Here is a 26,009-nt window from a genome sequence, read left to right as displayed (position 1 = left end):
AATTCTCTAGCCCTGTCACCTTATATCTGTCCTAGAAGAACATCCTGTTTGCTAAGGCTGTGTATTTTGCAGAGCAAAGTTAGCAAGCACAATTTGGTCTTCAGATAATACTCTCAGGGGTTTCAATAAGTTGATTCAGCTGTGCAACACTGGATATTAAATTATGGTCTCACTGATGCAATAAAAATTGTCTGGCAAATAAATCAGTTTGTCTTGATTTAATACAGCTCTTCTATCAAATTAAATTATATTTAGTCAGACATAATTGAAATGTATTAAATAACTATTTCAGAACTCTGCATAACAGCATAAAATGAAGAATTGTACAAATACATTAATAATAGCATTCAAAATCTATTTTAAATTTCAGGGGAAAACAGTAATGAAGGAAACTTAATAACTAATGTTGACAAGATTTCCGTGAAATCTGGGCAACTTACAGTTCCTTTGGAAAACTTATAGAATTAAACTAATCATGCACAAAACTCACCAGAATAAAGATAAATGACAGCAGGTAAAGCATTTTTGCTGGCAACATGCAAACAAGCAGTTTCTTCATGGCTGAATTTAAGTGGTATTGACTGATCTGTACAGAGTCATTGAGCCAAAGGGAAGGCTAGATTCCTTGTGAGCAGCTGGTTGTCTGGCACAGGAGCCAGAGACTCCAGCTCTGCATGAGGGTCATGGAAAAGTGGGAAACTCGAAGGATACCAACCTGAAAGGCTCTGATCCCTGCTTCACTTTTTTCCCTTGCAGAAATCAAAGATGATGCATGTAACAACACGTGCCATACCAGCGCCAAGTATGTATGAAATCTACTTTTTTTGGGGGGGGAGGGGGAGAGGGAGAAGAAAATGGGGATCTCTTGCAAAATAAAAACGTGGTCTATCTTGCCCTTTCTGAAGATTTCTCAGCAGTACAGATAACACACACGTTTTCTACTCCAGAAATAAAGGGCAGTGTTAACAATGTGTTCAGCAATGAGGCTGAAATTTTCAAAATGCACAGGTTAAAAGGGGAAACAAATGGGATTTGGGAAGAGAGGGAGGTGAGACACGTCTCGCCATGTAAGAGACCAAGAAATTTAAGCCCACACTTGTGTACTGAAGGCAATACCGTACGAGCATGAACAAAAATCTGCACACAGATTTTGAGTGGGCGGGTATGAATTTCTGGAGTTCTGCATGAGAAAACAGGACATCTGATGGCCAAAGCACTCGTTTTTAATACTTGAAATGACCCAGCTGAAACGCATTCTGACAGCTTGGTCCGTTTCTATGGTTGTAAGTACACCAAAATATATGGTTAAGCATTTCTTTCTATGCAAAAGGGACTGTATGAAAGACCTGAATGTTTTAGTCATTGATTTTAATGTCACCTATCTCCTTTCACATCTCTAGCTGCCTTCTCCTGTCAAATGACACTGCCTATTGCAAGTGTGCAGCTGGGTTCACAGGGAATGGGACGTTCTGCACAGGCAAGTGAACCTCATCTCCTCCCTGTTAAAAAGAGTGCCTGAAATGCTCTGTGGTCACAGTGTGCTGCTGAGAGAAGAGTACTCCCCTGTGCACCAGTTAAAAACAGGAATTGCTGCCAGTTTGCTGGAAATGAGTGAAAGTACAACAGGTGCAGATTCATAGCAAACAAAGGGCTCAAAGCCTGCAAGTTGTGGGACACTGTGCTAAGGGAGACCAGAGGAGAGGGAACATCCTGTGCACAACCCAGGCCCCATTGTTTGCAGGGTAATGAAACCTGGATTATGACTTTTACTCCTTTTTCCAACAAAGCTCAGCAAACAGAGATCAAGTCAGGGCACAACAGCACTTCCAGCTGCTGGGAGCTGTACAGCCATATCATTTCCTCAGCCTTCTGAACTTGTACCGATTTCTGGGGTGATAAAATTCAACTTATTTAGGGCATGCGGACCTGAGAGACCCTCCGAAAAGGGCAATAGCGGTTTACCATGTGTGCACCTCCAAGAGCTTGGAGATGCAGATTTATGGGATAGACCATTTCCAGTTGCAATTACTACAAATTTAGTTTCTTTACCTAATCCCTAGCTGATTAAGGTACTAATGTTCTTGGGAACAGAAACATATCTGTCTACTGACAATGGCTGGCAAGATCTTAACACAATACCTTAGCACTCTTAACTGCCACTATCCCAAATCCAAGCCAACCAAAAGCCATTTTAATCTCTCAGTAAGAAATACACAAGTGCAAGAAGAGCTGGGGGACGCAGGTCACCCCTATTGGCTCTGAGCCCACCCTTATGCCCCTGCACAGGATTCCCAGACAAAAACAACCACAGCAAAATAATCTCCTCAGTCTGGCTGTTAGAGCTGCTGAAACAGCAATTTGAGGTCATTCGAGGCAAGAACTAAAGCAGAGTTTGAGCTGGTTTGATCCATGCTGGAGTTCAGAAAAAGCCCCCTCCCTGCATTCTGCGTAACCCAGGAAGGATAAGTTTGTGACCCTGCTGCTGCAGGAACAGCACAAACATCCATCTGAGTAACAACCAGTACTGTTTGTCACAGGAGGGCTGGGTGGTATTAGAGCCCACAAGAGACGGCCATTTGAACTATGTGCAGAAAAGGGCAAGCCGAAGAAAACCTTCAGACTCCCATTTAATCTGGAGAAGAGTACAAAGGGCCCTTTTTTTGTTGGTTGGTTAGAATGTGCAGAATCAGAAACTGGAAAGTTACCAAAAGCCAGATCTGGATGAATTCTTGTCTTCCAGACCAGACACATCTCCTCAGCTTTCCCTTTCAGAGGTAATAAAGAGGAATAAAAAAGAGCTAATTAATATTTGGTACGAATGACATCTATAACCTCTTAAGTGAGAAACACTCAGAAGATGTCAACAAATCCCTTTAGAAGTTTAAGACCACTTCATCTGACAAGAGAAGAGCCATGTAAGCATATTGGTTTAATCTGGCTTGTCATCACTGTTCAGCTATCGATGCCTGTGAGACCAGCAATGGCGGCTGTTCTGCCAACGCAGAGTGTAGAAAAACAACACCTGGAAACAGAGTGTGCGTCTGCAAAGCCGGGTACACCGGAGATGGAGTAGTCTGCTTGGGTAAGCATTCCCAGTGTCTCATGTATCACAATAGGAAATTACAGGAGTGAGCTTGCCTGTACATGGAAGAAGATCTGTCTTCTGCTATGATCCAGAAGTGCAATTCCTTGGCATTAGAGACCATGGTGACAAAGGCATCCCAACAGGCTTGTCTGCAGCACCACATGCTTGGTACCACTAGACAAATAGCCCAAGCATTAGCAGGTTAAAATCATAGAATGGTTTGTGTTGGAAAGGACCCTTAAGGGCCATCTAGTCCAACTCCCCTGCAATGAACAGCAACATCTACAGCTAGATCAGGGTGCTCAGAACCTCTTGAATGGTGAATATGCTCCTGTTCCTCTGACCATAGCAGTCTTAAATACTTGAAGAGACTGTTGTGCCATACCATCCTACAGGTATAGTTTTCAAAATGATGGCTTTTTTTTTTTTAGCATTTACCAAGGCAACTGCAAAACCCAGACTGAAATATCAATATATTTTTAGTATTCAACTAATTAAATGAGTTTCATTGATTCTTAACTGCTTCTGTTTGTTTCATAAAGAAATCAACCCTTGTCTGGAGAACAATGGTGGATGTGATAAAAATGCAGAATGCACTCAGACGGGACCCAATCAGGTGAGTACTTTGTCAGTGTCAATAAGTAAGTGCCTGCCAACTCTTTACAGTTGGAAGAGAAAGATTTCCCCATCTCCACTTTGTTTTTAAATGGAAAACTGAGTTTCACAACAAAGACTCTGAAAAGTGTCTGCTTGCTTCAAAAATACATTTGAGGGGCAGTCTGCACAAACATGAAAACTTGGATTTCAGTGAAGGAAATCCAGAACCGCAGAGGAAAGCAATATTTTGTTGTTTTGGACAGTTGGTTTTCTCCCTTGGGAGTTTTTCCTGTGAAAACCTATTATTTCCAAAGTATTGACAGATTATTTTTGTTACTGTTATAAAAACTGCCTATGGAAAAATCCTATTTCACACTAGCTCTTCTCCCAGCTCAAATATATTCACAAAGAAACAGAGAGACAGAATCATAATTTTCATTCACCAGTTACAGAATAGCAGCATCTCCTCCCATGAGTGTTCTGCAACTCCCATGCAGAAGTACAGCATGCTCTGCAAGGGAAGAAGTGTGAAAAGGCAAAGGGAAAAAGGAGGAACAAATTGCCCAGGCAATCAAGTGGCACAGATTAGTGTTTCTATTTTTGTGCCAGATCCAGGAGAAGCAAACCTCCCTGATTGCAGCACTTCTTGTCATCCCTCTGTAGCTTCATATGGGTATTGACAGGACTGTAATCCTGCAGCAGGCAGTTACAGCAAGATTTCAGGAGCAGAAATGCTTCTGAAGGAGTTTCAGCCACTCAGATATATAAAATACTGCTAATATTCTGCCTAGCAGATTTTTCTCTGCTGCAGAAAACGTCTTGAAAAATTCAATCTCCCACATATTCCTTGTGCACTCAGAACTGAGAGCCCCATCAAGCAGTAGAATTGGAAAGGAGAAGTCATTGTGGCCATGTCGCAGTTATCACAAAGATGAAAGGCTAAGTGCCAAACTGAGTAATTGTGACACAGACACTGAATGTGTTGCCAGCAGGTGGGAAGCTATCAATAACATCAGGACAATTCTAAAGGTGTTTTGCAGGTATGACTTATCACTTAAAAAAAAAGAGGAAGGGAAAATAAAGAAATAACAACCCATGCAGGTAACATGGGAAAAACAAATTAGGGTTTTAGCTTTCTTTGCTAGCACAATGACTGTGTGCAAGTATCCAAACTGTAATTTTAAGTGATCAGAAGAGCAGAGGAGAAACAAAAGAGATGAACAGGATGGGAAGCAGAGGGCTGATAGATCCTGTCAGAAATTGCTTTTCCTCAGCCTTAGTCCATTGGCTGCTCAGACGGCCCAAGGAACTGCTGCAGGAGAGGTGAAGTACTTTTTGTTTAGTGAGTTGTAAACCACCTCACTAGGAAATGAGATTCTGAGTTATTCCCACTTAGCATAAATGTTAACCTGGCATATAAAAGAAAAGAAAATTAGATTCTTCAGCATGTTTACATTTAACACATCTCCATGTATGTGTGTTCCTTACTTTTCCTCTGTAGGCAGTCTGCAATTGCTTGAAGGGATACTCTGGAGATGGTAAAAGATGCACATACATCAATCTGTGTTCACAAGTAAGTAACACTTGAAGGAGAGAGTATTTAAGATCTTGCTATGAGCGTTACACTTTGAGGCTTGGTATGAAGTCAGTTCTAAGTCTGATAGGTAAACCAGCCCTATGTGCTTAGAAACCACTTACATTAACTTATTTAATTTTTAAACATGCTTACTTCACTACTTGCTTTCATACTGTCACTATTTTGAAAACAAAGTATGCAGTAAAGGTTTTTCCTGGAGCACAGCCTGGACACCATACAAGTGCCTGGACTCATCACTGAGTCTTAAAAACAACTTTAAATCAGATCTAGAGACACAGATCCTAGGCTGTAATGGTAGCGTGTAAATCATGTCTTCTCAGTAGACAACGGAATTCCTATAAAAAGCCACTACCTAAATTAGAGTTCATGTCCCAAAGGTCTGACCAACTATTATGAGGAAAAGCTCAGTGTGAACTATTACAAGTTACCTGCAATTAAATATATATGTATATACAATGGGGATGCTCAGGAGGTAGGTTATGGCTGTTCCAGGAGCCTGCTGATTGAGAAGTAAAAGGAACTTATGGTAGGTCAAAACCACCACTTAAGTTCAATATTCCCCAGTCACTAAACCCTCTGGTATGATATGGGACCACATCTGGGCAGCCTAATTGAGAGGAATGATCAAGTGACAACAAACACATACCCTTCTCAGGCTGAAGTTTCTGTAGCCCAATCAGAACATTAAGTCCTCACCACTGCTGGGTCACTACCAGTGAAATCCTTGTTGGTGCAAACAGTTGCTTGGAGAACTGACTGGAGAAGAAATTCCCAGTGCAGGTCCCAGCCTACATGCTCAGCTGGGGCAGAACTCCCATGGAGCAAAGACCAGAGCCACGAAGGCTTAAAAATAAATAAGAACATCTTCTCAGGGCAAACTACTTTCCTTCTTAGCCCTCACAACATGCAACCCAGGCCTTCCCATGGCATTCCCCACCCTGACCTGCACCTGAGAATTAGCAGCTTCCATTTCATGCAACCACTGCAAGCCATGTATTTGCAAACAACGCGGTGCTCTGCACCAGCTGCATTGCACTGCCTCTTGGCAGACTGCAGCAAGGACATACCCAGTCTCCCATACACATTAATTCTTCGTGCTCTGTGCACTGCGACAATAATTCTTACGCTTCCCTGCCTGGCCTGTCAGCAGGCTTTCTCTAACCTTGAAAGGTTGCTGAGATGAAAGAGCAAGGGCGAAGACAGAAGCTACAGGAAGAATAGCTCAAAATTATGAGTCATTGTGCCCTATGCTTTTTTCTATGCCATGTTCTAGCAACTTCCACATTACTAATCATGCCATTTAAAAAAAATAGCCTTGAGATTTGTTACCATCAGACCAGAGACTAACCGAGCTCCAATATGGCCAAACCCCTCTGCAGCAAAACTTCATGAGAAGCTGTGGCAAACCCAAGATTGCCAACAGTCTGCCTACAGCTAGCAAAATAAAAAGAGCAAGCATGTCCAAACTCACTACTTATTGCCAGCCCAATGGGAGCTCCCAGGGGATGTTCCACATACTTTGCCCATGGCAAAGGATGAGCCACACTGAGAAGGACAAAACAAGCACACAAAAGAAAACAAAGACAGTGTCATTTTTTTCCTGATTTGCTGTCAAGTCCAGGATAAAGTCTTTACTGCAACCTGAGGTGCTAAGTGGGGAGCACAGACTTGCAATGGGTCAAAGCTCTGAACCCCTCAGCTCAGAGTTTCCCAGAGCATAAGCAGTGCTGGGGTGCACAGCTGCTTCCAAAGCACATTATCTGGATAAAAGGAGAGTTATGTGATTTCTTACATGCATTATATGTTCTTTCTTATTTGCAAGAACAAATATACACAGTTATAAGTGTCAGTAAGATCTGGTTTCTAAAAGCCACTTTGGCTTAAATCCTCCTAACCTATACACACGGGAATAAAAGAGATTTACTAGAATTGTTTTATTACACCTGGAAACAACGGAATACTTTAAATTTTGATCTTACAAGAACAATGGAGGCTGCAGTGAATTCGCCATCTGTAAAGACACCGAGCTAACAGAACGAACTTGCACCTGCAAACCAAACTACATTGGAGATGGATTTAAATGCCGAGGCAACATCCACCAGGTAAAGTGTTGCATACGTTTGCTATACTGTCTTGCTCTTCACGTAGTTATTGAATACAAAACTTATCTCTTGAAAACATGCCTTTTTTTATTTTATTTTTTTTAAGAAGTTGGCAACCCTAGCCCAGAATTTGCAATTAACCTAACCCAAGAGTCCAGGAGTAGGAACTGGGTATTGCTAGATAACAACAATAAAACAAAAAATGGGTATAATAGGTAGTACTTCCACAGCAGTGCAGCCTTCCAGTAATGACAAGCTAGTTTTTGTCTTACCTCTTTAATGATAAGAGGGCTTCAAGAGAAAACCACTACACTGATGGGTGATTGTTACGAGTGCAGCACTAGCTCATAACTACTGGTAGTTTAAGTTTCAAAGAAGCCTGTTATTTTATAGAACAAGGCAAGAGTAGAAGTGGGGCAATGGCAGCATTAAGCTAGAAGTTTCCTTTTTTTCCCCCCCAAGTGCTGCAACCAGTTGCATTCCACGCACATTGCTCCAGATTTGCAGCATTGTGACAAAGTGTGTTCTTGATTGCAGGAACTTCTCAGGAACTCCAACACATCTAGGTTTTATTTTCATTTGGAGGTAAGAAAATTGCTGACTTTGTTTGTTGTTTTGCCTCAGGATGTGCAGGGGGAAAACAGGCAATATCTTGTATGTACCAAAGTCCTTGGCCAAAATCCTTGAATACAATTGGTACTGGGTTTGGACCACAAGCCATTAACATCAGAGATGCTCTGATTTAAACTATTAACTGCTATTGAGAACCACAAGAGAACAACAAATTCCTAGAACCTCAGGGAAATGTAAGGCCTCCTGACCAGGCATAAAACTGAAACTTCCACCAGTTCAGTATACAACTTTCCAGTACTTCTCTCACAAGTTCTGGTATAAGCGAATATCATTCTACCACCACAGCTGCATTTTCATTTTGCTACACCATCTCCAGGTGTCTGAAACATCACAGGATGCTGATGTGCATTACCAGTTGTCACTGCTTTCCAGTGAGTGTCAGGAGCAATTGTTTACCCACAAGCTCAGGACAGCACAGATCCATGTATATTGGCCAACTAGTCAGACATATTCTAGCTTCAGTTCTGTTGCCATGGTAGATGGATGAATTCATCCCACTTCAGCAGAGCTCTCTGCTTATTTTAGATTACTGGTGATCATTACAAACTAATGACTCTGTACTGCTTTTATCCCATCCAATCTGACAGGCCTTGTCCGTCAGAGATATTGCTGGCCCGGGCCCTTTCACCGTGTTCATACCTCACACAAACGTATTAAACAACGACCAGCGAGTAAGTAAGAAGGCTGTGAGTTTTCAGATGGAGATAAGCAGCTGAGCAAGGTTCAAATTTCTCTGCTTTCTGTTGCAGGTGAGGGGATGGCTTGCCAAAGGGGTGATGGCTCAAATCCTCAGGTACCACATGGTGGGCTGTGCCAGCCTGTTACACAGGGACCTGACAACACTCACAAACGTCACTTCTCTGCATGGGGACCCCATACAGATCAGTTATGTTCAGGTAACATAGTGAAGAAGAGGTAAGGGTCTGAACAGGCTGGGCTCATTCAGTCTTTCTCAAAAATGGAATGTTTCCCTACCTTCTCTGATGCATAAGAATAAATGTAGTATTAAAAAAGGTCAAAAAAGTGTCCATGTAGCCAAAATGTGCAGTACTTACCTGCCATGCTGATACTGGAGTTGAGTCAACCGTGCTTTGAGAGTTCCTCTACCTTTCAACTCTGGGGTTTGGTTCCATTGTTTTCCATGTTTATCATGCTTGTAATGTCAAGGGGTAATTTATTAAAACTGAAGTCACTACTTGTGGCATATAAAGACACCATAGCAAAGAAATTCAGCAGCAGCCTCACCATCCAACAAGAGCCCACAGAAAATATTTTTAATTGCCTTTTCAGAACTCTCTGTATTTGAACAATAAAGCTGAAATTATATCCAGTGACACCGTTGGTACAAATGGCGTGATTCATGTCATAAACCAAATCCTGATCCCATCACACATTCAGGATTTCCCCCCAGGCTCTAAGAGGGTAAGTGCAGCTCGTGGTCATTCTCAACTATGGAGCTTTTATATTACCTAACAGTACCTGTTGTTACTATGCACGTCTTACATGAAGTAGTGATACTAAGAAGATCTTCCATAAAAATAGTTTGACACTGCCCAAGAAGTTAAATGCTATATTTAAAATTCATTCAGGAAGCACATTAATGCTAAGAATAGCATAAGAGGACTTCTGCACAGGGCTTCTTCAATGGAATTCATAACAAAAAAAACAAACAGTAATACTTAAAGGGGAAATCAAGACAATATCTGTGTTTTAAATACGTTTCTAATGTATTTATTAGACTAATCTGGCTACTGCTTTCTTTGTAGGAAAGCCTTGAAATGGTTGCAGCCAAACATGGATATGTCCTGTTCAGCAATTTGCTAGAGGTAAGTGCACAAGAGTCAGCAGCCATTACACACATGCTTAAAATGTTTAAAAAAAGAAAAAGAAAACAAGAAGGGCACAGACATGGCACACAACATCACCGACAGGGTGATGCTCAGTGGCCAAAAGCTTACAGCCAGTTTTCACCTCCCAGCTCAGCTCAGCCCTACAGTAAGTCAGATCAGATGACCAACGTTCAAACCAAATGTGTCTTTCAGCCCATAGCTGGGCCCACAGCCTGACTTTTGGCAGACAGCTGAAGCACTTCAGAGAATTGGGTCATATAGCTCAACTTGGGCAACTCAACAGTAGTTTTCAAAGTCACGACATTTGCAAGCCGGTAACCACTACATCCCAGTTATACCAGTATTCACCTTATAGGGTTGACATCATCTTAGAGAGAGCATTAATTACATGCACACAGAGAAGTATCTTGCACGTTGCAGAAAAACAAATTGCTTGGACTGATCCACGATCCCATTCACAAACCTGTGACACTCTTCTGGCCCACGGACACAGCTATCCGCAGGCTGCCCCAGGAGCAGCAGGACTTCCTCTTCAAGAAGTCCAACACAGACAAGCTGGTTCAGTATCTCAAATTCCACATTGTCCGCAATGCTGAGGTGAGACCTATGCTTTTTTAGAAGCATTGCCTAGGTTGAAACAAGTGAGTCTGAACACACACATCTCTTTGCTTCCTTCCCAGATATTAGCCTACCAACTCCCCCGCTCCACCTTGCTGAAGACTCTGCAGGGCTCCAACCTCAGTGTTAGCTGCGAGGATAACAAAGAGATTGTAAGTATTTTCCATGCCAGCACCTTCACCCCTCACCTCTGCCATGGGATCAGCTCATATAGACTGCTGTGCCTATGTACAGTCCCTAGAAATGATCAGTGACACCGAAACTCAATTGCTTGTTGTCAGTCCATGTCAACAGCCACAAAACTGGGGCATCCACCCTACCCCTTTCAGCATGCTAGTTGGTTTGCAAGTATTTAAGCTGTCATTTTCTCTCCTGTAAGATGCCCTTTCTTCAAGACAACTCTTAGTAATCTGAAACACACACTGACTTCTCCTAAAATGAAATACAAACTATTAGGATGAACCTGGCTTTGGCAGAAATCTTGTAAATACAGTATCTGGGTGCAAACTCTGGTTTGTAATCACTTATAGACCAAGATTGTAGGTATGTGTGCAACCCATTAATCCAAAACTGCACCATTTTTTCCTCTGCAAACATATCAGATCATACCCACATGTTCTCTGACAAGCACCTGCCTCTGAAAACATGGCAAAGCCAAAATGCACTTGAGGTAGGCCAGTCCACTAGAGGAAATGAAAAGGATCTTCCCAACAGTGAGGTTTTTGCACAGTGAACCCTAGGAAAAGAAGTTCCTAAATTGGTTTCAAGAGCCTGCAGCTATCAACGTTACCTATAGAACAGCTTGATACACCATTGCGCATCAGGAGCATTCCTAAAGGGGAGAATCCTCCCTGGTTCCTATTCAGAATCTGGATCCAGTCTGGCCCCACAGAAAACCACCTCGCCATTTGTCACACCCTCTCCCCATCTCCTCTCTCAGGGCACCCTTTTCCTGAATGACAGACAGTGTAAGATCGTGCAGCGGCAGCTGGAGTTTGATGGAGGCATTGCCTACGGCATAGACTGCCTGCTGATGGACCCCAGCCTGGGGGGCCGCTGCGACAGCTTCTTCGCCGTGGACATCATGGTCAGTCCATCTCTTTCTGTCATACTATCACTCACTAAAGACACAGCCCATGGGCCAAACCCTGCCTACAGAAGGACACGGGTCAGTGCTCACAGCAGCTTTGGCACTAGTGAGGCTAGGTTCCATCACTTCAGGTTGCCTTCACCTGTGCTTTGTTTCTATCACACTTGTTGGAGACAGGCTCTTAGTCTCTCACATTTCTTGCTTTCATAGAAATAACACTCAACACACTTAAACTGGCACAGTTAGCATGGATGAAGTCTATTCCATGAGCTTCAACGTGTCCTACAATCAGGAAGTTTCAAAACCCACCAATCTTCAGATGTTCACAGCACACGCAGGGCACACTTTGCACTGACAGAAAGGGCCACGTTAGCTTCCAGACAGAGATGGAGGTTTTATGAGATTCATTACTGACCTAAAATACCCTACTGATGGCCTTTTTCATAGAGCGAGCATTTGGTGCTAGAAGAGCACAAAGTAAAGGCGATAAAACACATACTTCCTGTTAGGCTTGGGTACCTTTGCTCCACAGATTGTGGTTTTGCTTCTGAAACTCCTGTTAATTTCATTATTTCCAAACCAAAACATTTTAAAATGGTTTAAAGACCAAATTTACTTTAGCTTAACTCAAAACACATTAAAAAAAATCACTTAGAAGTAAATAAAATTTCATGTAATCATCTTAAAAACATCTTGGAACTCATATTTCAGTCAGGAAACCAACAACTTTGCATAGCCCATCTGCTTTAGTGTACAGTAAATAAGTATACTAAATAAGTATACAGATGCCATACAGTATACAAAGAAGTTAGGCTGGTAAGACTACCACATTGGAAAAGAATCAGATATAAATGAAAGGTGCTCACCAGTATTGTAGGCTCCCAAAAACTCCACAAGGAGGGATCTCCAGGAAGAAATCCTTCCTCAGTGGCAGTCAGCCTTTAAATGGGGGTCTAGGAGAGGTGCAGCCTGGCTCCACCCCTCCCAGTCACACAGGTGAAATGCCTGACTCAGTGCTTGCCTCAGGTGGTCAATCAGAGGTTCAGGCCATGACTCAACAGTTCCCATGCATTCAGTTACCTCTTGTTTCCTTATTTTGTAAATTGAAATGGAAATGTTAATTTCAATTAACAAAAATCAGCCCCAGAATGCCTGTGCTTCCCAAGAAGTAACCAATTACCGGTACTTCAAATTATACACCCAGATCTGATGCACCCCATGTGAATATTTTATTAAAGAATACCCACCATCTCATTTCCTTACTTGTTTAGATCAGGAGTAGATTACTTCTGGGACAAACATTTGTTTCTTGCATTTCATGGCAATAAATCAGTGCAACTATTTTGTTGTTGTTCTCCTCTCCTTTCTCCAAAGCTATATTCTGTTTCAAATGTGATAAGCCCACATTCTTTTCTGCTCGTATTTGCTGCTCACACAAAACAGACACTTTTTGTCCACTCAAAATAGCCTTTTGTTGCCAGTATGCTTATTTTGCTTTCAATTATGTACAACAGGGGTACTGTGCTAGCTGCTTCAGTGGTGCCAAATGCCCTCCAGGGACAAAACCAAAGGTAATACATTAAAATCTTGCATTTAAGCAGCCTAACTTGCTCATCTCTGTACTTCACACGCACAAACTGGAATAAGTTGCTGGGCAAAAAGAGGGAAAACTCAACAGTGAAACCACAGTCTTATGTGATAACATAAAGCTGTCTGAAGGCATGCTTAGCATGGGATGACTGTTGGTCTCACATGGCATCTCTTGCAGCAAGTGCTTCAGAGCAGTCCCTGGCCTCGTTAGCCAAGCTTAGCAAGCTGTGGGGGAAAAACAGGCTTCTTATATCATTTTAATTCAATGCATGTCAGAAACAGTGATTAAAAAATAACCAAACCTCCACATAGCATTCATCTTCCTATGTTTTTTACCTCTCTGCACTGCCATGCATGATGCCCAGGAAGGGATCTACCGGTGCACGTATGATTCCTACGGGCTACGGAGGGATGGCTGCCGCAGGAACTGCTCCATGGTCATCCACACGGCCAAGTGCTGCAAGGGGTACTTCGGGCCCGACTGCCAAGGTAGGGCAGCACCCAGTGAGCAGGACAGGAAGGCCAGTGCTTCTCTGGGGAAATAGTTGGAAAGAGGAGGGAATAAAAGCATCCCTGCAGCAATAGCTGCAGTATTTTCCATGAGGAGCGTGCTGTGCTCTGGAGGAACGGGCACCTGTGGCTTAACAGCTATAGAAATGTGAACTGAGTGAGCTAAGATCATAGAATCATTTGAGTTGGAAGAGATCTTTAAAGACCATCTAGTCCAGCTCCCCTGCAATGAACAGGGACATTTACAGATAGATCAGGGTACCCAGAGCCCCTCCAGCCTGACCTTGGATGGGGCATCCACCACTTCTCTGGGCAACATATTCCAGTGCAGACACTAATGATCTGCGTGCTCCTTCACATGCCAGCACCTACCAGTGCTACAGAGTCAGCCTGGACTTGGGCCAGGGCCGGGAAGTGCTGCTCACCACTGGCACAAGCATATCCTGAATGAGTGGGCTGTAGGTAACAGCATCTGAGGCTGGAAGGGTGCACAGCACCTTTCTGACAGGATTTGTAGAAGCACCTCAAGGACCTCAGAGCATGAAACTTGCTGTCAAAGCTGTCATAGCTGCTTGTACAAACCCAAACAGAAATTCATTTATGGGCAATATTTCTGTTCAAGATTCTACAAAACAATTAATAATGAACAGTGGCAATGAATAAACATGTGCTTGAGCTCAATATTCACTTTTTAAATTATTATTCTCTCGTTCCCTTTTTTTAACCTTTCAGCTTGCCCAGGGGGTCCAGAGACACCATGCAATAGCCATGGCTACTGTGACGATGGCTACACTGGGACAGGAGAGTGCCACTGCTATAGTGGCTTCAACGGGACTTCATGTGAGCTGTGCTTGCCAGGCAGATATGGCTCCAGCTGCAAGCGTATGTCTATGTTTCATTTCCATATTACTGTTCACCTCAAGCCTGAACCATTTTGTCTATCATGTGGTTTTGAGTAAACAAAACAAAAAGCTTCCTCCTTTCAACACCAGCATTTCTCTTGAGCATCTCCTCTTGCGGAGGGATGATGCAAGGTCTCAAAAGGGAGGAAAAGGCAGTGGGGACAGAGGTGTTCTTAGTTTTCTGTGCATGGCTCCTATTTTTACATGGTATATAAGTGACATGGAATGGAGTCAGAGCCTCAGTCATCAAGGAGTTTTAACTACAGCACTGCTTTGCCTCTCATTCTCATACAAGACAGGTCAGTATTTTAGTTAGCAAAATGGCTCCTGAAGGATCACAGGAGGCCAAGGCCACGCACTGCTTTTGCAAAAGAGAAGAAAAAGGACACTGAGTTGAAATCAGTTTGTGAAGAGGGATGGCAGCCAAGAAACTGCTCATGTATCCACTTGGCTGTGGTTTTAGATGTAACTTAGGTGAAAGCAGGATCAACATCATCCTTTACACTTAAATGTTCTCCCAACATAAAGCCTTCAGATTATAAATTTCAGTGTTAACTCTTCCATTCTAACTGCATACACCTGCAGCACTCAGAAGACAGATAGAGTTGGAGGTTAGAAGCTGGATATCTTTAGGATTAAACTAACACACCTTGCTCAGGAATACTCACATCACCAGCTTATCCACCTTACAGCACATTGTAGCACAAACTCTATGAGAACTGCTTTTCTGAAACTCAGACTGTGGTACCTAACAGGAAAAAAAATGTCTCACAGCCACTTCTTTTCAATCCATACTTATGTTGACTAAGGATCAGGTAGCCAAACTAAATGGAAGAAAGCTAGAAGAGTGAAATTCCTTTACAGCAGAAACAGGTTTTCACAGAATCAAAGTCTGACCAAATCTCACATCATTACCCTCTTTAAACAAGAATATTCAAGAAAGAGGAATGAGGCAAGAAAGGATGGTTTTTCTTTACATTATGAAAACAGAGATCTATCAATAATTTTTTATGAGGGACTCAGTATATAAGTTATTATAGCACCAAAAGAGTGGAGAAAAACATCACCTATAGATTAAAGGAACCTCTAGGGCACAAGGAGTAACATGCCATAAATAAAAGGAAGCCATAAGCAAAAAATACATAAAACCTAAAAAATACATTATGTGTTACTTATCCATATTTTCCAGCAAAGCTTACTTACCTCATATTTGACTTCCTTAATCAGACAGACCTTCTCCTGCACAGCAACCAAACTCCCTCTTCCCCCAGGCCACAGTCCCCTCAGCTGGGGGCTTCCCTACAACTTCAAGCTGTTGCTTATTAGGACAGGATCAGGCTGAGTCTTCACCTCAGCCATTAGCTCCTTCCTGCTATAGTTCTTTGGGAGGCTTTCTACTCCTATCACTATGCAGGTCAGTATTCATATTCAAAGGCACATTGAACTAATGCTAGTTCTACAGCCATAAGACCACAGGATAATTCATGTTGCAAGGGATGTCAAGAGGTCTCAAGTCCAACCCATGTCCAAAGCAGGGTCAGCTCTAAGCTCGGACCATGCAGTTCAGAGCACAATTGACAGGGCTTGAAAGCCTCTGAGAATGGAGGCTGTCCAACCACCCTGGGCAGGCAGGTCCTCAGCATGACCCAACTCATGGTGAAAAACTGTGAGTTCAAACTTAGCTAAGTAATTTCTAGGTAATAATGTACCTAAACTGAGAGTCTAAGGACGGCTTCTCTAGGGAAATATCCTCTGCTTTCCCAGCGGCAGCTCTGTAAATGTTCTTTGTGCATTTCTTTTGCAGCCTGTGAATGCAAGAACAACGGGCAGTGTGAGGAAGGATATTCAGGAACAGGACGATGTTTCTGTGAGACAGGATGGACTGGCCGGCTGTGTGAAAACAAGCTAGGTATCTGCTTCTGCTCCTTGGACTCTGTTACTTGGAGATAGGCGCTGACAGCATTCACAATTCAACAGAGGGGTTGCATGAGCGAGAGTGAAAAAGTGCTGATAATGCCAGAAGCGCTCACTGGAGACTAAGGGAGATCCAAGAGCACAGTTTTGGAGATAGGAACAGCATCCCTAACGCAGCTCCAGACTGTGAACAAATCCCTTCACCTCCCTGTCTCCCCTCCGTGAGATGGAATATGAGTGCTTCCCTCCCTGGAAGGTACTACCCAAGAGTTAATCAGTCATTTAAAAATTTACAAGTTTTCTGGTTCGCAAGACTTGTATGAGGGTGTTCCTATCTATATGAAGTAAGAGTATTGCAATGCAAATACCATCTACATCCCAGCTGTTTTGCCTTCCCCACAGACTTGACACCAGTGTGTTCTCCAAGCTGCTCTGCCAACGCTGTCTGCATGGAGAACAACACGTGCCAGTGCAAGCCACTTTACAATGGGGATGGAATCACGTGCACAGGTGAGCTCCCTCTCACAGTATTGCACTTACAGGATCACCTTCACTGGCTCTAGGCAAGGCAGCTCCTCAGTTGCATCACTGCAGTAACAGTGGCTTTCTAGCCAGGTTTCTCACATCCTCCAAATTCACCCTGGATGGAGCAGAGTCCCCTAAAGGCAGCTCTCCTGGGCTGCCAAGAGGCAAAGCAGAATCTCTGGGTGTTGGTGCTACGTCTCTTAAAGCAAGGACGTCTGCCAAGGGCTTCAGAGCCCTAAGGGATAGCCATTGTGCAACTGCAGGACTGCCTCAGGAAACTCAAATAGTATTTTTACCCTAAGAGATGTTCTAGTATTTTTAATGTGCCTTAAAAAAAACAAACTGGGGGTGGTTTGCCTTTGAGAGGAACAAACCCTTTAAAAGCAAACTTTACTCATGCATTTTCCTTTCCTTGCACAGCTGCAGACCTTTGCAAACAAAACAACGGCGGGTGCCATAAGGCAGCCAACTGCACGCAGCTTGGGGTGAAGATCTTCTGCAACTGTCAGAAGGGATACAAAGGAGACGGCTTCACGTGCCTTCCTATAAACCCTTGTGCCGATGGGTTCAATGGAGGCTGCCATGAACATGCTATTTGCACTGTCATAGGGCCTGTAAGTTGAATGATTTGGGTCTTCATAGGGAAGTCTGAGACACTTCCTCCTGCCAGGTGCCAACAAGTTTTCCCAGCTAGACCACACTCTCTACCTCTCAGAGCCCCCTGTTTCCCAGAACAATTATTATGTGACCCCAATCTGCTTTCCAAGTCCATTTTGGCATCCTTTCAGATGAGGGCTGAGGTAAAGGGTGCTACAGTAGATAGAATGTTTTGCATGCATAGTTTTTCTGTCCTCTTTTTTGCTCTCCCTTCTTGGCTATCCCTATTTGCAATAGAAGTTTGGCAGCATGAAACTGTGTGTATATTGGTGCCTAAACCTAGGGATGGTTGGGAGAATAACATCACGTTTTGGTTGATCAGACCCTTAGATAACTCTTGCAGCCACATGATTCTTGGCACAAAATGTCAAAGCGATCGAGGCAATGATCTGATCCAGCATTTGTCTTGGTGCTTTTGGGATCATCTGTCTGTTCCATTTTGGTGATTTGCCTGATGTGTCTTCCAGGAACTATCTAGAAAAGCCTCGCTGCTAATCCGTTCCAGCTGCTAACCATCACAATCCTTGGCTGTGTCAGCTTCCTCGGTTTATAGTTCCCAATTTATTACGATCAGTGGACTGCTAAATTCCCTTCATGCTTCCACGCTGCCATTTAGATATAATTTTGATTGGTGTGTCATCCATTTGTCTTAATTGCATGTCATATAATTCCCCAATACACGTTATTAGCTTTGTGGATAGAATCATGCCTTGGTATTTATTTAGCAAAACACCTAAGTATGTGCATAAATGTTTTGCCTAAAAGAAGAAACAACAGTGTGACAGTTTGCAGTCTGTTGAATCATGGTTGTTAGTAGCAACTTTTCTGTTTGCCCATTCCTGGCTGTATCAAGTGACATTTTTCCAACAGTTCAGTATGTTGTGTGAAATACCAGTTTTATGTCAGTGAAATACTTGGCTTGGCCTTTTTTATTCTCCCCCCAACCAGGACAAACGCAAGTGTGACTGTAAAAACAACTACATCGGTGATGGGCTGAACTGCTCAGTGATGCAGCTTCCTCTTGACCGCTGCTTGCAGGACAACGGGCAGTGCCACCCTGATGCAGACTGCACCGACCTCCACTTCCAAGGTGAGGATGGCACACCATGGGACAGGAAGGTCCTTGTCCCTGTGCCACTGCACTGATGTCAGTGGGTCTGGCCTGGATCCTTGTGTCTGTAAGATCCCCAGTCCTCTACCCATGTCCACTGGAAACAATGAGATGTAAGTACAGCTCAGCTTAGAACATTAAATACTTTGCCATACTGGGTTTATGAAACAACAGATGAAGGCATTCCAGGTAGAATATTACCCATCATTCCCTGTCCGTCCTAACTATATTTCATAAAAGTCACAGATATTCCCTATCGCACGGTTGATTTTTAATCCAGAAATGGAAGCCCCATCGGGAAGAGCTGGTCCCTCTCTCTCTTTGCAGACACGACAGTTGGAGTTTTCCATTTACGGTCCCCAAAGGGGCAGTACAAAATGACTTATGAGAAGGCAAAGGAGGCCTGTGCCAATGAGTCAGCCACCGTCGCCACATACAACCAGCTGCTGTACGCACAGAAGGTGATGTAGGCTCACTGCGGGAGGAGTCCCTCATGTGGATGTAGTCACGGTGTAAATGGAGAGGGAGGAGCAAGGGGGTTGCTCAATGCCAATAAGTTTTGTGTTCTCACCTTTCTTCCCCTCTGCCACCCCAGGATATGTTTGGCTGGTAGCAGTTTTTAGACTGATTATGGGGCTCATGCCTGCTCATACAGCTCTGAAAACAATTCAGTTGCCAAATTCTTGTTTCCAGTTTTCCAGAGAATAAAGTCAGACTTGCAGAGTGTTTTCATGAGAGTTGTCATTGTTAGGTCTTCTATAAGAAATGTACAGGTTAGATCTATGTTTGGATTTTATTATTTTTATTAATATAATGCTCTAGGATTACTGTTAAATTAGCAGAGCCATTTCCATGCTCTTTTCCTTGAGTGTGCTGTAGACAACACGTGGTTGATGTCAGTGGGATGAGCATCATCACACCTCGGGTTTGTACTTCTTTTCAGTAGGGTGAGCCAGACTGTGCCATTCTGGCTCTTTCCCGTCTGCAGAAGGAAGGAAGAAGGGAAGGAGGGAAGGAGGGAAGGAAGGAGGGAAGGAGGGAAGGAAGGAGGGAAGGAGGGAAGGAGAGAAGGAAGGAAGGAAGGAAGATGCTCATGGTTGAGAGACATTTTTCTCAAAATATGAGGCTGGACCACAGCCAGACTCCTTCTGCAGGAACAGAAGGGCTGGAAGGGCAGGGAGCAGCAAAAACAGGGCAGGCTGCAAAGGCAGGGAGTTCACTCAGATTCCCAAAAGTGGGCTGGGGGTGTCAGATGCTGTCCCTGTCCATCGGCAGCTCTGGCCCCACAACCCAGCTCTTCCCATGTTCTCTCCCTCATGGCCTTGCAGGCACGGTACCACCTGTGTGCAGCCGGCTGGCTGGATGGCCAAAGGGTGGGCTACCCTACTGCCTTCTCATCACCAAACTGCGGCGCTGGGTACGTCGGCATCGTGGACTATGGGAGAAGGGTCAACCTGAGTGAAACATGGGATGTCTTCTGCTACAGGGAAAAAGGTGAGAATGGCCATCTCAGCCTCACTGCAAAGGGGAGCAGCAGCCCTGTTTTGAGTACTTTTGGCAGGCAAGAACAAGGAGACCCAAAACCACCTAGAAAAGGGCACCGGCCCACACTGCTGTCTGTGTTTGTGCATTCCAGAGGTGAACTGCACCTGCAAGCCAGGCTACGTGGGGGATGGCTCTTCCTGCAGTGGGAACCTGCTGCAAGTGCTGATGTCCTTCCCCACGCTCACAAACTTCCTGGAGGTACGGCCTGCCATGGGCACAGGGATAACTGGGCTGTCCCAGCACCCAAACACTGTCATAGGTTCATAGAACCACCAAGGTTGAAAAAGACCTCCAAGATCATCCAGTCCAACTATCCACCTACCACCAGTATTTTCCCACTCAACTATGTCCCTTAGTACCTTAGTACTGGCTGTTGTCCACAGCAACAGTGTCCACAGCCAGTGTAGGGGACAGAAAGTGAGGCCTCTTTGCTGCTACTCATATGACATCATTTTATCTCACAATTGCCTTTCACTAAAGCTGGATTTTGTTTCTGCCCAGAAAATCATGGCTTACTCCAACAGCTCTCGGAAAGGGAGAGCATTCCTGCGGTACCTCACCGACCTGTCAGTGCGTGCCACACTCTTCGCTCCAAATGACAGTGGACTAAGGGAAAATCAGGCAAGGGTGCTTTCCCTTTTCTTTCTTCATTTTAATAGCACTTTCTAAACAGCCACTCGTGGGTTTCTCTATCTTGATGGCATCTCAGTTAAAAAAACAGTCTTTGTATGGCACAATTTCTTTGTAATCCCATATCGTTTGAACTGTGCTTCTGGAAGAGTTAATTTCACACTCTCTGCTTTCCTTCTGTAGCCAGGAATACCAAGTTACTGAAAGTCTGAGTCACTCCAGAGAATTTTTCCATCAGGGATTTTAGTCACCCAGCTGTAAAGGTGTCTGTCTGACATGAAATCTCCCCTGGCTTCATTAAGCTCAGTTATTCAAAGAAAGCAGTACTTTTGATATTTCTTGCAATGCTTTAAAGAAAGCTGGTCCTAGCTTCATTCCCATGCCTGTCCTTTTTTCCTTCCTTCCATCAAACATTGCCTCCAACAGCTGAGGTGCAACCCCAGCCACAGAGATGAGGTCAGGACTTCTCGTCCTGTCCCAGAGTGATAAGTCACTCAGGTATAAGGCTGTGCACTTATTAAAAGCAGCACACTAGAGATTTCAGATCCTATGAGTTTAAGCTCTGCCTTGCATCAGGCTATTTTGAGTATCTCCAAGGCTCATCACTTCAGGTTGCAAGAGAGTAAAATCCTTTGTGCCAGCACAGCCAAGATGCAGCCTGCAGGCAGCCAAAGGCCAGCAAGGTCAGAGGATCCTCCCCACTGTTCACACGCAGGTTTCTCAATAGACCCTGTCCTGTATTGCACTTGCTGAAACATTAATAGCAGAGAGGAAAAGGGTCACAGGCACTCTGGCTGGGGGTAAATCCCGTGGATTAAAAAGACTGATTAACAGTTCCTTGTATTTCTTTTTGATTTTCAGACACTTTCCGGTCGAGACATTGAGTATCATTTATCTAATGCCAGTATCATGTTTTACGAAGACTTGACCAATGGAACCACTCTCCTGACTCGTCTCGGGGAAAAACTCCTAATTACAGACAGCGGGGAAAAAGAATACCAAGCCCCTTCCACTGAACAGGTACCTTTGTAAGAAATCCCCAGCTTTTTCTCTCTCATCCTGTACCCTCTAATCAGCTGATGTGCTGATCTGGAGAGCAACACTGTGAGGTTACAGCCAGCAGCAGTAAGAGGCTGAACTGAGAAGCCTGGTGCTCCTGGAGTAGGCAGAGCTGGGACTGGAGCATGTCCAAGGAAGGGCAATAGAGCTTTGAATGGTCTGGAGCACAAGTCTTATGGGGAACAGCTGAGGGAACTGGGATCATTCGGTCTGGAGAAGAGGAGACCTCATTGCTCTCTACAATAACCTGAAAGGAGGTTGTGGTGAACTGAGGATTGGCCTCTTCTCCCAAGTAAGAGTTGATAGGACAAGTGGTAATGGCCTCACATTGCTCCAGGGGAGGTTTAGGTTGGATATTAAGAAACATTTTTCCTCAGAATGAGTGGTGCTGCAGTGGCACAGGCTGCCCAGGGAGGTGGTAGGAGTCACTGTCCCTGGAGGTGTTCCAGAACCGTGTGGATGTGGCACTGAGGGACGTGGTCAGTGGGCACGGTGGAGATGGGCTGGCAGTTGGACTGAATGATCTTAGAGGTCTTTTCCAACCATAATGATTTTATGATTCCACGATTATGATAGCAGCTGGCAAACTGTGGACGTACACATCTGCAAGCAGCCACACTCCAGCATGCACAACTCAAAGGATGCAGCTCAGACAGCCTGAAGGCATTGCCCTGGGTCAATCCTTTCAGACAGGCAGGGTTGCAGGAGAGAACAGAGCAAGGGCAGGAGAGACAAGAGCAGCAGCTTATCATTGAAGAAAGACACTGGCATTCGTAAAGTTTGTTGGTAACTTTCCAGTTGAGGGAGGAGAAAAAAAGAAAGAAAGAATAGCCTGCGGGCAGTATAGAGGATAAGGATGAAGGCTATTCCACATGCAGGAGAGCCATGACAAGCCTGGGATCATCCTAAGCAGATGCCCAGTGGGGCAGAGGTGCGAGCCCACCAATGATTTCTCTCAGTGTGTATCTGACACAGTAGCTGGGGAAATAAGCTCCAAAGGCAGGAGGGCCAGAGCTCAGATCTCATTGTTCTCTCTCCTGGTAGACTGAGACCAGATACGTGGATGGAAGTGCTATTGTTGAGTGGGATATAGTCGCTTCCAATGGGATAATCCATGTCATTTCAGAGCCTCTGAGGGCTCCGCCAGTACCTGTAAGTACATTGGGACTTCTGGGTGGCTGTGGCTTATATCCCAAATTAATTTCTGATATTCATATATTCCCAGTTTCCCTCCCATATATACAGTTTCAGTTTAAAAGATTATATTGAAAGAAATTCAGAGGGTGAGAACAAAGCGTTAGCGAAGCTTGTTCTTCCTATGTATGTTTTTTTCAATTCAAATCAATCTCCTCAGCTGTTGTGCACTCATCCAAGCTTTCATAAAGATCCCTTTGAATTTTTCCAAAAACATCTTTCAAGCTTCCGAGGAAAACTTCTGACTGTTGGTTTTTGCACTCGTTCCTTTCCAAAACAAAGTGTTTTCAAAACTCAGAATATTTGTTTTGCACGGATAAATTCCTGCCATGGCTCCTGTTATCCCATCCACGAGGGAGAGCAGCCAAGCCAAACCCAACAGTGCATGGCAAAGCAGCACAGTGCAGAAAGGGCTGCTCTCAGTTCCTTTGGGCCCTTTCACTCCATTCAAGATAACACACCATTTTGTCAGTCTATAGCACCACAACAGTAACACTGTACATATTATTTTCTTTGTAACTCACATGCTAGAGGCAACCATTTTCTAATATTTAGCTATACAACTGCACTATACTTCAGTGCAAAGTGGATATCAGTCAGGACAATTAAGGGATTATTTTTTCCAGGGTAAATGTAGAAACCCTTTCTCTAAGGAGAAGGCCACAGAGGCATCATAGAGAAAAGAGAACTCCACCATAAAAGCAGTTATGGCTTCAGCTGTAGCTCAGGGAGACATCACACTGCTTGGGTGCTGGCGGGCAAACAGTGCATACCCCACAGCTCACCCTGTCCACACTTCCAGGCTCATCTCCACGCCGGTACAGGGACAGGGATATTCTTTGGCATCTGCCTGGTTATTGGAATTGTGGCCTTCATCGGATACTCGTACCTCCGATTCAGGAAGAAAAACACAGGCTTCCAGCACTTCAAGGTAAGAGGCAGAGGAGTGTAAAGCAAGCAGCCTGCACTCCCCAGACCCACTGTGCTTTCCAGATCTCACAGGTTCCAATTGATCCTTACATTTTATTAAGCTAGAAACATTCCAGATCACTTTATGTTTGAACTGCTCACACTGACACATGACAAAGGCTCCCACATTTGGCTTGGGAACTCGGTTACTTTGCCTGCTGCACCATTCTGGGGTGATCTACCAGGGCTCCTGCTCTCACTGACACTACCAACAGCAGGGCCTAGCCTAAAGCTTGCTTCTGAACAGCACCAATGCAGAAGGCCTCGTCTCTCCAGAAACGTCAGCTTTAGGGAAGCAGATCAACTGAACCACTTAAGAGATGAACTTATCCTCTTCCCCTCCCTTCCACGGCACTGCTAATAGTTCTACAGCTCCGGAGGTTGAGACATTTGATAGAGAGACAAGCAAATCAGCAGATTGAGAAGTATAAATTCTTATACTGATGTGCCCTCATGCTTGCTTTCTCTAACTTTGTTAGCCTCACAGAGCATCGTGATGATGCAAAGTCAGCCAGTAGAAGCCAAGCTATCCAGAGACAAGGAAGTGTGACAAAAAAGTGTTAAAAATCAACCCCAAAGAAAGCAAACTCCCTCCTATTCTAGCTTCTGTACGTGTATAGTATTCTAGAAAGAAAAAAGGAGCCATGAACCAGAGGAAACGCTTGTATTTTTATATCACAGCAGTGAGCACACTTAAGAACAAGCACGTACTTTTCATGCTAGGCGCAATGCCAGTGCAGTACTTCCTCTCCCTTCTTCACAGTGGCTTAAAAATAAGAAGGGGGGGGAATGGTTCAACATTAAGTGATCCATAACAACACAACACTCAGTGCAGAGTTCATGCCTGGAGACACAGGGTTAGATGATAAAGCCAGTTCATTCACAGCACTGCAGTGGTCAGTAGAGAAGGTTAAGTGCCCCACTTAATGCACCACAGGAGGTGGATGGATTTTAAGGACATTTGTGTTATTTTATGTAGTCAAAAGATGACACTGATGTAACATCACTGGACAAGCCCCAGCCTTCAAATATCACCAACCCCTCATACGAAAGTTCTTCTGCACTGACTCCATCAGAACCCACTTACGATCTTTTCTCAGTAAGTGTTAATTTTTATTTGGGACACAACTAAGACCATGGGAAGAGGGGGTGATCTTAGAAAGAAAAAGATCCACTTGGGAAAAGTATTTGGAAAAATATTGTTAAAATTCCTGGCTTTTCTTTCTGAGCCCTGCCAGGAATGGAGTAGCCTCACTTGGAGCTAAAATGAGGTTATGGTCTATAGTTTTGCCTCAAGTAGGACAAGAAGTAATAGCCTTAAGTTGCTCCAGGGAAGGATCAGGTTGGATGTTAGGAAACATTTCTTCTCAGGAATAGTGGTGCTGCAGTGGCACAGGCTGCCCAGGGAGGTGGTGGAGTCACCATCCCTGGAGGTGTTCCAGAACCGTGTGGATGTGGCACTGAGGGATGTGGTTGAGTTGAGTCAATATGATCATGGAGGTCTTTTCCAGCCCCAGTGATTCTACAATTCTAAGTATTGACTAGTGAGGCTGCAGCTGCTTTCAAAGAGAGCCAAACTAAATTGGACTTCAAATGGTGCTGTGACACGTCTAAACAAACTTATAAGCCTTTCAGTTTTGTCTTCCCTTCTCTTTGCTGCAAATGCAGCTGAGTGCCATGCTAGCACTCTGTACAGTGTCTGAGATGCAGTGAGAGGGGGGTGGGAAACAAGAGAAGGAAAATCCGGGTAAGACTGAAGCATCTGGATAGGCTCAATGGCCCAATTTAGCAAGACTCTCATGTACACACAGCAACTAAAGAGCAGAGTAGT

At 44.1% G+C, this 26,009-nt stretch overlaps 1 protein-coding gene across 2 annotated transcripts in view; it reads left to right on the top strand.

Annotated features, from left to right (window-relative positions):
- STAB2 (stabilin 2) overlaps window positions 1–26,009 on the top strand; it is a 78,111-nt gene that overhangs the window by 50,499 nt on the left and 1,603 nt on the right. For both annotated transcript variants that reach the window (XM_046909960.1, XM_040658260.2), the window contains 29 exons: window positions 757–802; window positions 1,401–1,477; window positions 2,957–3,082; window positions 3,628–3,701; window positions 5,184–5,255; window positions 7,262–7,381; window positions 7,919–7,966; window positions 8,602–8,685; window positions 8,764–8,910; window positions 9,305–9,436; window positions 9,781–9,840; window positions 10,285–10,461; window positions 10,545–10,634; window positions 11,423–11,569; window positions 13,087–13,143; window positions 13,528–13,651; window positions 14,405–14,554; window positions 16,379–16,483; window positions 16,891–16,998; window positions 17,434–17,627; window positions 18,619–18,760; window positions 19,109–19,242; window positions 20,110–20,275; window positions 20,418–20,524; window positions 20,828–20,947; window positions 21,818–21,976; window positions 23,060–23,167; window positions 24,012–24,140; window positions 25,158–25,277. In XM_046909960.1, coding sequence (XP_046765916.1) covers window positions 757–802; window positions 1,401–1,477; window positions 2,957–3,082; window positions 3,628–3,701; window positions 5,184–5,255; window positions 7,262–7,381; window positions 7,919–7,966; window positions 8,602–8,685; window positions 8,764–8,910; window positions 9,305–9,436; window positions 9,781–9,840; window positions 10,285–10,461; window positions 10,545–10,634; window positions 11,423–11,569; window positions 13,087–13,143; window positions 13,528–13,651; window positions 14,405–14,554; window positions 16,379–16,483; window positions 16,891–16,998; window positions 17,434–17,627; window positions 18,619–18,760; window positions 19,109–19,242; window positions 20,110–20,275; window positions 20,418–20,524; window positions 20,828–20,947; window positions 21,818–21,976; window positions 23,060–23,167; window positions 24,012–24,140; window positions 25,158–25,277 — 3,323 coding nt within the window. The remainder of the gene's footprint in view (window positions 1–756; window positions 803–1,400; window positions 1,478–2,956; window positions 3,083–3,627; window positions 3,702–5,183; window positions 5,256–7,261; window positions 7,382–7,918; window positions 7,967–8,601; window positions 8,686–8,763; window positions 8,911–9,304; window positions 9,437–9,780; window positions 9,841–10,284; window positions 10,462–10,544; window positions 10,635–11,422; window positions 11,570–13,086; window positions 13,144–13,527; window positions 13,652–14,404; window positions 14,555–16,378; window positions 16,484–16,890; window positions 16,999–17,433; window positions 17,628–18,618; window positions 18,761–19,108; window positions 19,243–20,109; window positions 20,276–20,417; window positions 20,525–20,827; window positions 20,948–21,817; window positions 21,977–23,059; window positions 23,168–24,011; window positions 24,141–25,157; window positions 25,278–26,009) is intronic.

Source organism: Gallus gallus, chromosome 1 (assembly GCF_016699485.2).
Source record: "Gallus gallus isolate bGalGal1 chromosome 1, bGalGal1.mat.broiler.GRCg7b, whole genome shotgun sequence".
In the NCBI taxonomy this organism is placed as follows: domain Eukaryota; kingdom Metazoa; phylum Chordata; class Aves; order Galliformes; family Phasianidae; genus Gallus; species Gallus gallus.
The sequence above is the reverse complement of the archived record's forward strand: the minus strand, read 5'-3'. Positions and strand labels throughout refer to the sequence as shown.